Raw genomic sequence first — 14,563 nt, 5'->3', positions numbered from 1 at the left:
AGTACTTGTGAATTGAATAATGACTGGTTAATAAAGAAAAACGAAAATTACCTTCATAAGCAGGGCAATTGTCAACAAACATCACAATGAAGGTTGAGGTTGTGTGTGCAACGGTTTTATTCTACTTTATTTATTTATTTTAAGATGTACCCAATAATAGGAGGTTAAAGTGAAAATAAGTGTTTTTATAAGAGTCATAAAAGGTAGTGGTGTGGTCATTGTTATCACTACTAGAATTTTAGAGGGAAAAAAAGCTTCTCAAATTGTTTCTTTTTCAGTTCTTTGACTTGGTTGAGCTGTTCTTATTACTAAAAAAACAATTGAGTAGTAAAAAGACAACAAAAATAGCAAAATGAGGAATTATTATCTCAACTGTTTCTGTTGTTCACAGCGACACTCTCTGGTCACTTCAAGCACTGTTCATTTCCGTGTTAAATTATTTTATTCTTCGCATACAGCCTGTTAACCCAAAATACTTACATCTTACAAAGAAGTCGATAAATTGGACTACTTGTGAGTTTTATGAAGAGAATGTTGGACAACTGTCACATGACCAGCCCATGTACCCAAAGGGAGGAAGTGTCGTCACTGTCAGTGCGCATGCGTGAACCGGCAGGGCCAACTGTCGAGTCACCCGTCTCACACAACTTTACTTCACTGACCAAAAAGTGGCGGCTGATTTGGGATCTTAAACACATTTGCCGCACAGATTATTATTATTATTATTTTTTTAATGTACACATAGTCTTTGAAGCTATTGAAGTAGTGCTACACAGTCAACACTACAGATGACCAAGATGGGAGATTTCTTGTGACCGGGGTTTTGTAGAGTTTGGTAAGTCTTCTTCTTGCTTTTTATTTCATGAAACACACGCCATTTGAATTTTGGTAGTTTGTTTTAGCGGGAGCTGATCCAAGCACTTGTATTATCGTAATGTAGCGCAGAATTTGTACTTGTAGTTCTCGCGCGATTCAAGGCAAAATAGCGCTAAGTGGCGCGTTGCCGCTCACGGCAAAATAACCACTTAGTATACTAATCTAACTAATAACACGACCATTTACGTTTTAAATAAATCGGATTTCACTTGTTGCGGGAATGTGCTGTTTTATATCGGGGAGTTTTGTAGCGGGGAGAGTTGGGGTGAAACAACACGTCAGCGCGCGTTTGGAAACATCAGACCGAGAGGTCGTAGGCCTTTACAACCCTCTCCTACAACATGTAACAGTTTAAATGGGACAATGTTGTCATTGCGGTGATATATCTTGAGCAATAATCGGTGAAATAGTGCGAGAGTTTCTGCATGTTGAGGCTGTGGACTCATTCCGCGCCAAGGATTTCAAAAAATGTTTACCTGCGCGGGACGCCCGTTTCACTTCCTGTTTGGCGCGTTCTCATTGGCTCGTTCGGACCAAAAGGGCGGGAGCGGGCCGTTGATTCGACGGATTGTCCGTCACTCACGGCCAACTTCAAGCTGCCGTTTAGTTTGTCCTCAGATTTTTTTAAACTTCTACTTTAAGTATCGTGAAAAACAATAGTAGTGCTATTCTAATAGAGTTATGATGAGTTTTGCGCCTTTACATATTATTCTGGTATAACATAAAATACTAGTTGAATTGCTTAGATTTTTATTTATTTATTCTTTGTTAGGGAAACCTCGCCGCATTGAAATCTTAATTCCGCAGTCAGCACAATACATCTTCAAGCATGAATGATGATTAATTAAAATGTGAAATTTGCTTTCCTCTTTTATTCCAAGTTGGATGATGGCATTATAGCCCCTCTGCTTTTGTGAAGTCCTTGGAAACCAAGTGGGAAATACACAGTTTATCATGGGCCCCCTCACAACTCCTAAAAAAGGAGGACAAGCCGGGTCGGTTGATCCATGGACGCCAACTTCCAACCTCAAAATGCTCATCAGTGCTGCAAGTCCGGAGATTAGGAACCGGGAGAAGGAGCTGTGTCCGCGTCCTGAATTACATGGAGTTCTTGACTCTGCACAGGTCTAGAATTTTATCATATAGAAAATGTACACTTGTATCAAGACTTCCATGTGCTTACATGTCATCCGTTTGCTGTTATTCTTTTTGTAGGATGTTGAAAATGGAGATGAGTCTGAGAAAATGTTAAGCAGAAAAGAAAAGAGTTTGGGTTTGCTCTGCCATAAATTCCTCGCCCGATGTCCAGATTGGCCAGACCCGGCCGCCAACAATGAAATCTGCTTGGATGACGTAGCCACCGAACTCAGTATGTCAGCTATTTGTATTCATGTTCAACTAGAAGTCACACATCATTCTTTTTAAATGATGACTTCCATGGTTTCTGTCTATTTCCCTGACACAGATGTGGAGCGCCGCCGCATTTATGACATAATGAACGTGCTCGAAAGCCTGCACATGGTGAGCCGTTCTGCAAAGAACCGTTACACATGGCACGGTCGGACCAATCTGGCCCAGACGCTGGCCATTCTCCAGCAGGTGGGCGCGGAGCAAAGGTACTGCCAGCAGATGCAGCAGATCAAACAACGGCTCCTGGAGAAAGAATTTGACTTTGATAGCGACGAGAAGGAGAACCAAGAGTCGGAGAGCAGCGAAAACGGACAAAAGGAGCTCTTTTTTGTGGAGCTTCCTGGAGTGGAGTTCAAAGCGGGTAAGGTTGGAGCACAGTTATTCTTTTTTTTTTTTTTTTTCCGCCAAATCTTATAAGACTACAATCTGTTTATCGTTGTCCCCAGCCTCTGTTAATAGTCGGAAGGACAAATCTCTGAGAGTGATGAGCCAGAAGTTTGTCATGCTCTTCCTGGTTTCTAATCCTCCCGTGGTCAGTCTGGATGTGGCTGCCAAAATCCTGATTGGGGAGGACCCGAGCGCAGATCAGGATAAGAACAAATTCAAAAGTAAGTGCGAATTGACTTTGACTGTCCCCTTGGTCGAAATGAATATTCTGTCAAATCGTCGATGGCATTCTAGATATGTGAATTAATCAATAATAGCCGGTGTGTCTGCGTAATGTTTACAGCTAAAGTGCGACGACTTTATGACATCGCTAACGTGCTGCGTAGCCTGAAACTTATCGAAAAGGTCCACGTGAAGGAAGAGGGACTGAAGAAACCAGCATTCGAATGGGTCGGCCCAAATGAACTTCCTCAAGTGAAAGGTATGAAGTACAGAGGGATAAGATTTTTTTCAGGGCCGATACACATTATTAGTAGTCATGGAGGTCAATACTGATAATGATATTTACAGCCGATATTCACTTTCACTTAAAGGGAAAGTATTGCTGTCAAAGTGTAAAAAATAAATAAATAAATACAACTCTTAACTCTTATTTGAAATGTCTTTAAGCATTGAACAACTTTTCCGATTTGAAAAAGGTATTATTTTTTTTCTTAGACAATGGACATTTTTGTTTTAAAATATTAAAAAGACAGCAGTATGTCTCAAAAGGTTCAATGAAAATGTAACCAAGTAAATAGCTCCCCATTGTTTTCTATTTCTAAAATTATTTCCAATTTTCTAAATATCTGCAATGTTAAAGTTTCACTTCTCAAACAACAAAAACAGAAGGTGCCGAGAGTTCCCAGGGTCAGCGGCATCTCTTGTAAAGTTAGGGTTACATTATCATTAAAATACAACAAACATAATCCAAATTTTAAACATTAGTAAAGGAAGACCTGGGTTCATGGCGTTCTCCTTCCTAATTTGTGTGTAGTCCAACAAAAACATAAACTCATTTGTGATTACAGTAAATATTTTATATTAAAAAACAACAACTTTGTATTCTTATACAAATGAGTTAATTGATCGCCATCTGGATGTCAGGACCTCCTGTATAGCTAGCTAAGGTTACAAACTTAAACTTTCAAATGACTTAACATTTGTTTTCACCGTTCAACTGTTTCAGATGTGACAAGTGGAACCTCCACGTGCCCACCCAGTAAGACAACGGTGATGGACTCCCGTTCCTCTGTGGAAAACTGTACCAAAAACCTCTTTTCATCGCCGCCTGGCGTTAAGCGAAGCTTCACGCGACACCCTTCTCTCATGAAGCTTGCCAAGAGCATTCAGGATGACCGGCGCAAGATCAGCTCAGCCCCCAGCAGTCCTGCCAAGAGTGCCTTCAGTGAGATGTTTTTTTTTTTATAACAAGACTGCTGTTTTGGATTTGCGTATTAACTGATTTTTTTTTTCCACCCCGTTAAGATGACAGCGACTTCCCCAGCAAAATGGCCCAACTTGCTGCTATTTGCAAGATTCAGCTTGACCAGGAATCAATGTAAGTTTTAGTGCATATGTTTGGTGGAGGAAATGTTTATACACAGGGTTTCTGTGGGTCATTGAAAAGTGCTAAAATTAAGGCCTTGAAATGTATTTAAAAAAGCATTAAATACAACGTCCGGAGGCATTGACAATTTAAATACAGATGATGTCAAAACATTGTTGTTCATGTTTTATTTTACATATAATGTTGTACAAAGGAGTCACGATAACACAATTTCGCAATAATAAATGTGATAAAAATATATACTAAACTTCATGTTCCAAATACCAATTGCTCTGAATTTGAAAAGAACACCAATGTCCAACATAAAACATTAATGCCACCTAGTGGCAGATTATTACCTCAATACAAATCTATGACTCAAGTAACTTACATTTTCTGAGAGTTGGATTTAAAGCAACACTACAGAACTTTCAGTTTATGTTGATTATGGCGGCGCCATATGGACAAAAGTGGTATTGTTGTGTCTGAAGGAAGACCACATTTCCCATGAGGACAAGCGCATTGCGTTGTTGTTGTTTTTTTTTAGCTCACGGCAGCGAGTGAAATCCCGGTCAATGTTGATCCTTGACTGTCTTTTTATCCGGGTAGCTTCCCATTTCTTTTCTTTTTTGTTGTCTCTTCAGACAAAACTTTTCAGTTGTTTTGAAGCTCCTGCCATGAAAGCAGTAATCGTGCGTCAACATTTAAATTGACTTCCGTCTTTGTAACGAATGGGGAAAGGGGGAAGTGACATATGCTATAAAGAAGTCAGCACATTTGTAGGTCCTTCCTACCATCCTCCTCAAAAATGCTTAGTGCCAGTAAAAATGATACAGACCCCCTCAGGCCGTGGCAAAGGAACAAGGTTCAAGGTTGAAAAGTTCCTTAGTGCTACTTTAAAGAACAGGATGGGCTATATGTGGTCCGCGGGCTGCTGTTTGCCCACCCTCGGTTAATAATATTGAGATTAGACTGAAATTCAAGCTCCAGCCAGCATCCTCGGCCTCTCATGTTATTTATTATTCACTTTCTATTTGCACCTTAATTGTGTTCCAGTACCAGAGGCAAAGATCCAAAGGCAGTTCCCGCCGAGCCAAACACAACGGTTACGATGCTCCAGCCAACCGCCTCCATCTCAGCGGAACCGCCTCGGGCGTCCTGCTTGACTCCAAACGAGGAGGCTGGCGGCAACGCAAATGTGCACGGCACCCCGCTGGCCTCCCATTCCTCAGGCAGTGTTGCATACATGCCAGCGCAGTGCTCCCCCTTCATCCCCGTCATTTTACCGCAGCGGCCGGGCGGCGGGCCGTTCGCCGTCTATTTGCACCCGTCGTCCCTCAGACCCAACACGATAACCAGACCGCAGCCGACCAGTTATGCTGTACGCTCCATGACCTTTGAGGAGAAGACTGGACGGAGCCCCACTGCCACGTTAGCTGCTAAGCGCCAACCCACGTCGAGCCGACCGGACCGGAGCCCCTTGCTGGTCAAACGGTTGTGTTTGGACTCAGCTGCAGAGAGGAGTCCTCCCAAAGCCAAACTGACTGACTCCACCCTCAAGGTATTTGCACTACAGGGTTTACGTGGGTCATTTAAAAGCATTAGAAACAAATGAAGGCCGTAGGCTGCCAGTTAGCAGTTAGCACCAGGCTAGGTTACCAAAGCTCTGAAAAAGGGATCTGCATGGGCACTCCCAGACCCCTTTGAGAGCCAAAAGCAGAAAGTGTGCCCGGCTTGTCACTTGAAGTGACTCCAAATCATTTGTTCTTTTAGACTTGAGGCTTATTTTATTCAGCAACTCCCGAAGATAGCTCGTGTAACATCATCGGTGTTATTTCTGGCTCGTTGTATCAGTGTAGAACTCAACTAAATAAAGGCATACAACATTGTGCTAAGAAGTCACCATAATACAATTTACCAACAATACATTTGATAAAGATATATTTATATACTATATACAGTGAGGAAAATAAGTATTTCACCCCCTGGTGATTTTGTGAGTTTGACCCTTTACAAAGAAAGGAACGGTCTATAATTTTCATGGTAGGTTCATCTTAACAGTGAGAGACAGAATATAAAAAAAAATCCCAGGAAATCACATTATATTAATTTTAAACATTTATTTGTCTTTTATTGAGGAAAATAAGTATTTCACCCCCTACCAACCAACAAGAATTCTGGCTCCCACAGACCCAGGGACAAGATTGTAGACCTGCACAAGGCTGGAATGGGCTACAAGACCATTAGCAAGCAGCTGGGTGAAAAGGAGTCAACTGTTGGTGCGATAGTTAGAAAATGGAAGACACACCAATTGACCATCAATCTCCCTCGGTCTGGTGCTCCACGCAAGATCTCACCTCGTGGAGTGAACCGGATCATGAGAAAGGTGAGGAAACAACCCAGAACTACACGGCAGGAGCTTGTTGATGATATCAAGGCAGCTGGGACCACAGTCACCAAGATGACCATTGGTAACACACTACGCCGTAATGGATTGAAATCCTGTAGTGCCCGCAAGGTCCCCCTGCTCAAGAAGGCACATGTACAGGCCCGTCTGAAGTTTGCCAATGAGCACCTGGATGATTCAGAGAAGGCTTGGGAGAAAATGCTGTGGTCAGATGAGACTAAAATCGAGCTCTTTGGCATCAACTCGACTCGCCGTGTTTGGAGGGCGAAAAAAGCTGACTTTGACCCCAAGAACACCATCCCCACCGTCAAGCATGGTGGTGGAAACATTATGTTTTGGGGCTGTTTCTCTGCTAAGGGTACAGGACGACTTCACCGGATCGAGGGGAGGATGAATGGGGCCATGTACCGGGAAATCTTGGGTGAGAACCTCCTTCCCTCAGCCAGGATATTGAAAATGGGTCGTGGATGGGTGTTTCAGCATGACAATGACCCAAAACATACAGCAAAGGCAACAAAGGAGTGGCTCAAGAAGAAGCACATTAAGGTTATGGAGTGGCCTAGTCAGTCTCCAGACCTTAATCCTATAGAGAACTTGTGGAGGGAGCTGAAGCTTCGAGTTGCCAAGCAACAGCCTCGAAATCTTCAGGATTTGGAGAGGATCTGCAAAGAGGAGTGGGCCACAATCCCTCCTGGGATCTGCGCAAACTTGGTGACCAACTACAAGAAACGTCTGACCGCTGAGCTTGCCAACAAGGGTTTCTCCACCAAGTACTGAGTCATGTTTTGCTAGGGGGTGAAATACTTATTTTCCTCAATAAAAGACAAATAAATGTTTAAAATTAATATAATGTGATTTCCTGGGATTTTTTTTTATATTCTGTCTCTCACTGTTAAGATGAACCTACCATGAAAATTATAGACCGTTCCTTTCTTTGTAAAGGGTCAAACTCACAAAATCACCAGGGGGTGAAATACTTATTTTCCTCACTGTGTTTGTCGGGACTTGGGACTAGTTGTTATTTGCAACAAACAAAATTGGCAGGAGTCCACAAAATGCTTCATGTTCCAATTAATTTGAAAAGGAAAAACATACCGTTTCTGTCACCAACGTCCAACATGAAACGCTAATGTCACCTAGTGGTGGAAAAAATAACTCAATACAAATCGGACTCAATGTTTCATACTTCTCTTTACCGTATACTAGTATATCTTCAAATAACATTATAAATGACTATGAAATTGCTGTATCAATGAATTAAAAATATAACCATATTTGTATTGGGTCAACTTATTTTTCTATGTTTGTTAATTAAGAAGAGTATGAAAAACGTATATTTAAAAAAAAAAAAAAAAAACTATTTTATTGTACTACCTATTAATTTGCTCCAAAAACGTATAAATATATTATATTTTCAATATTACCAGTGTTCCAAAGACGAATTTATATGTTTTTTAATGTTTTTATTTATTTATGCTAGAGCATACAGAAGGCATGGATGCAGCCTCTGAACCAAAGATAAGGCTTGAAGCAATGATAGTTATTACAAAAACGGCCAGCAGGTGGCAGCAGTGTATAAGAGATCAACCCGGGCCATGTGGCAAAAAAGCTCACAGTTAAACAGATTTGTAAAAAATGATGAAACTTAGCTATATTCTAATTCTAATTGCTGCAAAATGGAAACAATTATAAAAAAAAATCCCAGATGAAAGAAGAGACTCTAATCTTTGTCTTGGGAGGTTCCATGTTTTGAAAGCAATAGAACGCAATATCCTGTGGGCCTTGCAAAATCAGTCAAAATCCAGTAAAACAGCCAGGAGCGAAGGGGGTTGCTTCAGTGAAAATGGCTGTGAGTTAATGAGTTAATATTCATTACTTCCCATCTCCCATGCCTTCCCTAAGCAAAGCGGCGTCCCTCAAGCTCATCTGAAGACTCTGCGCAGCCGTCAGCTGTCCAGCCGGCCCTCCCCGCGCGCCCTCCACCTGGACCCCGAGTTCATCAACACCCCCGGCAGCGCGGCGGCGACGGCGCAAACACTGGAGCATTGCTTGGAGACCTTCCTGGACAGGGACGACAAGGCGGCGACTTCTGACTGCGAGCCGGGTTTAACGCCCGTCAGAGCCGCCCCGATCACGCCCAGACAAATTAACACGGAGGTAACTGACCACAAGACCACTACAGAAAAGCAATTTGAATCCAGACGACTGATTTCTCTGCCCATGTTAGACTTTAGTGCCAGCAGGATTCCTGATCCCGCTCTCCTCGCAGTCTGTTGTCACGTACAAGGAGAATCCGGGTTCAGCAACAGAAAGCAACAAGCCATCGACTCCAACTTACGTCTACCAAACACCTACTGCCGGTAAATGTCCAAACATGATACTTTTATAAACTGTAAGCAAAGTCTCATTATTTCACATACTGTATTGATTTGAAGAGATGGAATGATATCTAAACATCACGGTACGATAAATATCACAATGTAAGGAGCCTCATGATACGATAATTATCACGATATTGTGGGGAGGTTGGCGGAAAACAAAACAAGATGCTGTATAAAACTCACAATATTGCCACACAAAAAACAACTAATATATATAAATACATTTGCTGGTATGACTGATTTATATGAGGGATAATCACCGCAGTGGCCAAAACACTCCTAATTAAAATTAAACTGCACTAATAAACGAACAAATGGAATACAGCCTCACCCTTTTAACAGATGTGCTGCGTTTTGTTCGTGATATGGTGACGATAAGATATTGTGGCAATATCAATATTGCAATATCACGATATTGCAGTTATCGTCACATCCAAGTCACGTTTATTTATATAGCGCTTAATCACACAAGAGTCTCAAAGGGCTTCACATGCCCTCAGTTGACAACTATCAACGACATCCCCTAATCAAACCGCAAGAGGGCAAGGAAAAACTCAAAACCACATCAGGCGAAAAATGAGACCGCAAATGTGGTAACCCTCCTTCCAGGATGATCAGGCTGCAATGGGGCAACAATTTACATAGTTTGTGATACTAAACAATATGAATTAGAAGAGTGCAAAAGTCCATTGAAAAAAGTCTATTGATTTGATTTTGTAGACCAGAGGTCTGCAACCTGCGGCTCTGGAGCCACATGTGGCTCTTAAGTCCCTCTCCAGTGGCTTCATGTGGATCTCTCAAAATAAATTAGTAGTCATTAATATTTTTATTTATTTGTATTTTTCCAGATAAAATATTATTTACATGATTTAATGATTAAATAAAATAATAATAATTCAATATTCCCAAAAAAATGTCAGAATCCACATTTTTGACAGAAAAAAAAGAGATGGAAGGTAGATGAAAACGTTTTAAAAATTGCCTGAAAATGTCCAAAAGGTGACCATAAAATGTCCAACAAGGAAGAGGAAAAGCAGAAAATTACCATAAAATGTCCATGAAATTGCCAAAAATGCCGGATATTTTTTTTTATTAAAAAAGGCAGGAAAAAAATGTTCAAAAAGTAACTATAAAATGTCCCAAAACAAAAGAAATGCAGAAAATTACCATAAAATGTCAAAAAAAATTGCCCAAAAATTCATAGCAAAAAAGGCAGAAAAAATAGCCATAAAATGTCCAAAAAGGGAAGAGAGGCAGAGAATTGTCATATGTCCATAAAATTGCCAAAAATGTCAGAATTTTTACAGAAAGGCAGAAAAGTCTAAAAATGTATGAAAAAGGAAGTACGAAAATTTACAAAAATGTTCATCACAATGATCGAATGTTTTGCGGCTCCAGATGTTTTTTTTGTTTGTTATTTATTTAGCCCAAAATGGCTCTTTTGACAGTAAAGGTCGCTGACCCCTAGTGTAGACATTAGAGACTTAGATTTACTCAAACAAATCCGAAAACAAGACCTAAGAAAGTCTGTTATGCCTGGAACAGGATCCAGACCACTCCCAGTCCAGGAAGTGACTCCCACCAGCTTCCGCCTTCACGGACCCGCTGCAGTCACCTCCCCTCTCCTGACCCAGCAGGCGCAACGCGTCCACAGCCCCAGTCCCGCCATCCTCAACTTCACCCTTCAGAACCTGGGTCTGATTTCCGGCTCCAGCCCGGGAAACGCCTTTGCCTCGCCGCAGACCCCCGAGCGGCCCAACGCCGTGCTCAGCCCGCTGGCCCTGCAGCAGCGAGGGATGGTTTTCATCAAGCCGGTGACGCTCCAGCAGTCCCCGGTGGCTCTCATCAGTATTCAGCAGGTACGCAATTAGGTATAGACCGATAATCGGCCCGGCAGATACTCAGCATTTTATGATCAGCATCGGCCTCTTTTTTTTGTTTTGATGGCCGATATATTAAAAACTGTTATTTTTGCTCCGATGGGCAGTCAAGTCAGCGGCTTTTGACTCCCTGCAGCATTGGCCCACCCACAACCCCATCTGATTGGTTGCTCGTGCAGCGCTAACAGCCAATAAGAAGCAATTAGCGGCTATTAGCCCGCGAGCTATAAGCAGCTGTTTGGGAGTTAGCGTGCGGGTGGATGGTTAGCCCGCGAATTAGCGGCTATTAGCACGCGAACTTACCGGCTAGCTCGCGAATGAACTGCTATTGCGTTAGCCCGTGAGCAAACGGTTAGCTCGCGCGCTAACCTAATAACCGTTTTTTTAGCGGCTATTTGGGAGTTATCTCGGGGTTAGCGTGTGGGTGAATGGTTAGCCCGCGAGCTAACAGTTAGCCCGCGAATTAGTGGCTATTTGGGAGTTGGTATTATAGTTGGTGCAAAAGCTGATGGCAAACAAAAAAACTTTAACATGTTGCAAATCACAAAAGCTGTTTAATAAACATGTGCTTGAAGGCATTTAAGCAGTCAAGTGCTGGAGTTTTTATTATTTAAAATTTCGATTTTTTTTTTTCTCCTGAAAATGTACATCGGCTTCAATTATCGGTTATCGGCCTCCCTGACTACTGATAATCGGTATCGGCCCTGAAAAATGCTGCTTGCGGTGTGTAACCCTCAAAATAAGAACCTGTCGTCCCCGCCAGGAAAATACAAAGGTTTTTCAAATCACCGTAACTAGCGCTAGCAACGTCATTCCAATGGATTCTGAAAGCGGAGGAGCGGAGCTTTATGTCGAGTAAATCAAATAATAATAATAATAATAGTATGCAGGACCACCGAGAAGTACGGCCAGGTTCAGCTTGCTTGTGTTTCCGCCATGATGTGTGCACACTTAAATTCTTGGCTGACATCTAAGTGTAAAAATAACATGGCCACTGTTAAGACCCCTTCTTACTTCACCAGTGTCTGCAAACAAAACAATTCACTTTGATATCAGTATGGTCAGTTAAGCTGGAGTCTCTCTGCGTTTGGAATCGAATCCTCTTACGTCACATAACTTGCACTTCATCCCCTTTTAAGGAGTCTCGTCTTTGCTTTGGTTGGAAAAACAAACAAATAAAAAGCAAAACACGCAACCATGGAACTAATTTAGTGCCTGGCTTAAGTCGAGTCTAACTGATTTTTTTTGGTATTTTTTTAGACTAGATCAGGGGTCTGCAACCTGCGGCTCTAGAGCCACATGTGGCTCTTTAGTCCCTCTCCAGTGCCTCCCTGCGAATCTCAAAATAAATTAGTAGTAATTAATATTTGTATGTATTTATTTGTATTTTTAAGATAAAATATTATTTACATGAATTAATGGTTACATAAAAAATTATAATTAAATATTCAAAAAAATGTCAGAATTCAAGTTTTTAAGTAAAGAAAAAAAGAGATGGAAGGTAGATGAAAACGTTTTAAAAATTGGCTGAAAATGTCCAACAAGAAAGAGGAAAAGCATAAAATGTCCATGAAATTGCCAAAAATGTCAGAAAATTCATAGGAAAAAAAGGTAGTAAAAAAATACCAAAAATAACTATAAAATATCCCAAAAGGGAAGAGAGGCAGAAAATTACCATATGTCCATAAAATTGCCCCAAATGTCAGAATTTTTACAGAAAAGCAGAAAAGTCTAAAAATGTATGAAAAAGAAAGTACGGAAAATTACAAAAAGGTTCATCACAATGATCGAATGTTTTGCGGCTCCAGGCAGATTTTTTTGTTATTTATTTGGCCCAAAATGGCTGCTTTGACAGTAAAGGTTGCTGACCCCTGGACTAGGTAGAAGTGGGTGGGAATGCAGCCGACTCCCGGCTAATCGAAGCGGCTCCCCTCATCTCCTTTGTTGGCCGCTCACTTGGAGCCCGCATTCCACCCCCAATCTGGATTTGAGATGGATGGTGATATCGCTGGCCATGAAAATGTCATTTCTACATGTTTTCTCTGCCAAGTGAAAAGTGCCCCGTGATTGATTCCCAATGAAGCCAAACTAACATGAACATTGTCTGTTTCCTTCTTGCTCTAGCCTGTAATGTCTTCCCCCAAAGGGACAGGACTCCCCCAGCACAGCTTCTTCCACACACCGGTCCCCCTCTCACCTCTGGCCACTGTAACGGGCTCCCCCAGTGGACAGTCGGCCCCTAAAACCGTTTACATCCCTCAAAGGAAGCTGGACGTCAACGCTGAAGAAACACTCTGATGTGTTTACAATGTGTGTATGTGGGAGCACGGTTTTGTTTTTTTTTCTTCCTCCATTTTTGTGTTTCGACGTGTACATACAATACACATTTACCTCTGGGGGAGGAAAAAAAGAAAAGAAAAACTGCAGGAGTACAAAAGAGATTTTAAAGCCATTCAGCTCGTGCCACTTAAGGACATTTTTCTTTTCACTGGTGTTATTGTGTGTGCTGCGATGAATTTTGTTTAATGAGGGGAAGCTGACGTGAGTTCGGCCCACCCGTCTAACTTGCGCCTTAATCAGGTGGTTTGACTGAAAGAGAAACTGGTCGATTGCTCTTTTCAATCCAAGTAATATTAAAAAAATGAGGAAAACTTTGCACATATGTACATGTTTATGGTTACTTTGTCACAGTGGAATTAATAAGTACGAGAATATTTCTGTTGAATTCTATGTCAACTTAATCAGACATTTTGATTACTTGCTTAATTTATACAGAAAAAAATGATCATTTCTGACATCCTGCTTTATATAAAATGCTAAATAACAAATAAAGCATTAAAAAAAAAGAACGTAAGATCATGTGAATTGTCATTTTTATTGTTGGCTGTTGACATAATTTCAATCTTCATGGGGCCGCATCATCATGAATTATTTGAGTCGGGTGTGTCTTGACCTCGGCCGAACCCCTGGGGTTTGTTCGAACCCAGGTTAAGAACTACTGCATTAAACTTTGATGTCAAATAAGGGACACAAAATATCATTCTGCGGGCTAAATGGGCTTAAGGCAGCTGAGTTCTTGTTCAAATTATTTATTGAGGCAATCATGCAGCGATGCCGTTGCCTCAGATTAACAGAAAATGGATGATGTCATAGGCCAGCTGTGCTTTGTTACTAACAACCCGAGGTCATATTTGCGGGCGTCATCAATTACTCCGTTTTAGAATCCTCAAATCATTTCAGCGTTGCGATTTCCCAAAACTTCTGAGGGAAACACAATTGTTACATCTGCGGCATCCATCATGGTGGCCTAGTGGTTAGCACGTCTGCCTCACAGGTTCTGGATTCGAATCCCAACTAAATTCATTCAAAGCTTCCGACGTTAAAATAGCATTCCGCTAACGCTCGTAGCTCATATTCAGTCGATTCCGCCCGTCCGTGAGTGTCCGCGCTTTATTGTGTCTGGGTAATCCCTAACCCCCGCGTGCAGCTGTGAGTGCTCGCCAAATGTTTGCGCGGCTGACGGTCAAGGCCTCGCTCAGCCTGTGATTGAAGGGTCAGAGGGCTTGGCTCAGTCACAAGTTATTTTCGGAGGATACTTTCATTGCGGCGTCACCGCTGATGGCGAGATGGACCT

At 41.7% G+C, this 14,563-nt stretch overlaps 1 protein-coding gene across 1 annotated transcript; it reads left to right on the top strand.

The window, feature by feature from the left end:
- Nucleotides 1–608: 608 nt before the first annotated feature.
- On the top strand, nucleotides 609–13,783 carry e2f8 (E2F transcription factor 8). Its single transcript, XM_077563387.1, has 13 exons — nucleotides 609–835; nucleotides 1,758–2,001; nucleotides 2,092–2,245; nucleotides 2,342–2,647; nucleotides 2,733–2,894; nucleotides 3,017–3,154; nucleotides 3,902–4,120; nucleotides 4,201–4,273; nucleotides 5,318–5,822; nucleotides 8,571–8,825; nucleotides 8,896–9,028; nucleotides 10,595–10,908; nucleotides 13,054–13,783. Exons 2-13 carry the CDS (start codon nucleotides 1,831–1,833, stop codon nucleotides 13,225–13,227), a joined length of 2,604 nt encoding a protein of 867 aa, XP_077419513.1. The 5' UTR covers nucleotides 609–835; nucleotides 1,758–1,830; the 3' UTR covers nucleotides 13,228–13,783.
- Nucleotides 13,784–14,563: the final 780 nt, after the last annotated feature.

This window comes from Vanacampus margaritifer, chromosome 4 (assembly GCF_051991255.1).
Source record: "Vanacampus margaritifer isolate UIUO_Vmar chromosome 4, RoL_Vmar_1.0, whole genome shotgun sequence".
NCBI lineage: Eukaryota > Metazoa > Chordata > Actinopteri > Syngnathiformes > Syngnathidae > Vanacampus > Vanacampus margaritifer.
The sequence above is the reverse complement of the archived record's forward strand: the minus strand, read 5'-3'. Positions and strand labels throughout refer to the sequence as shown.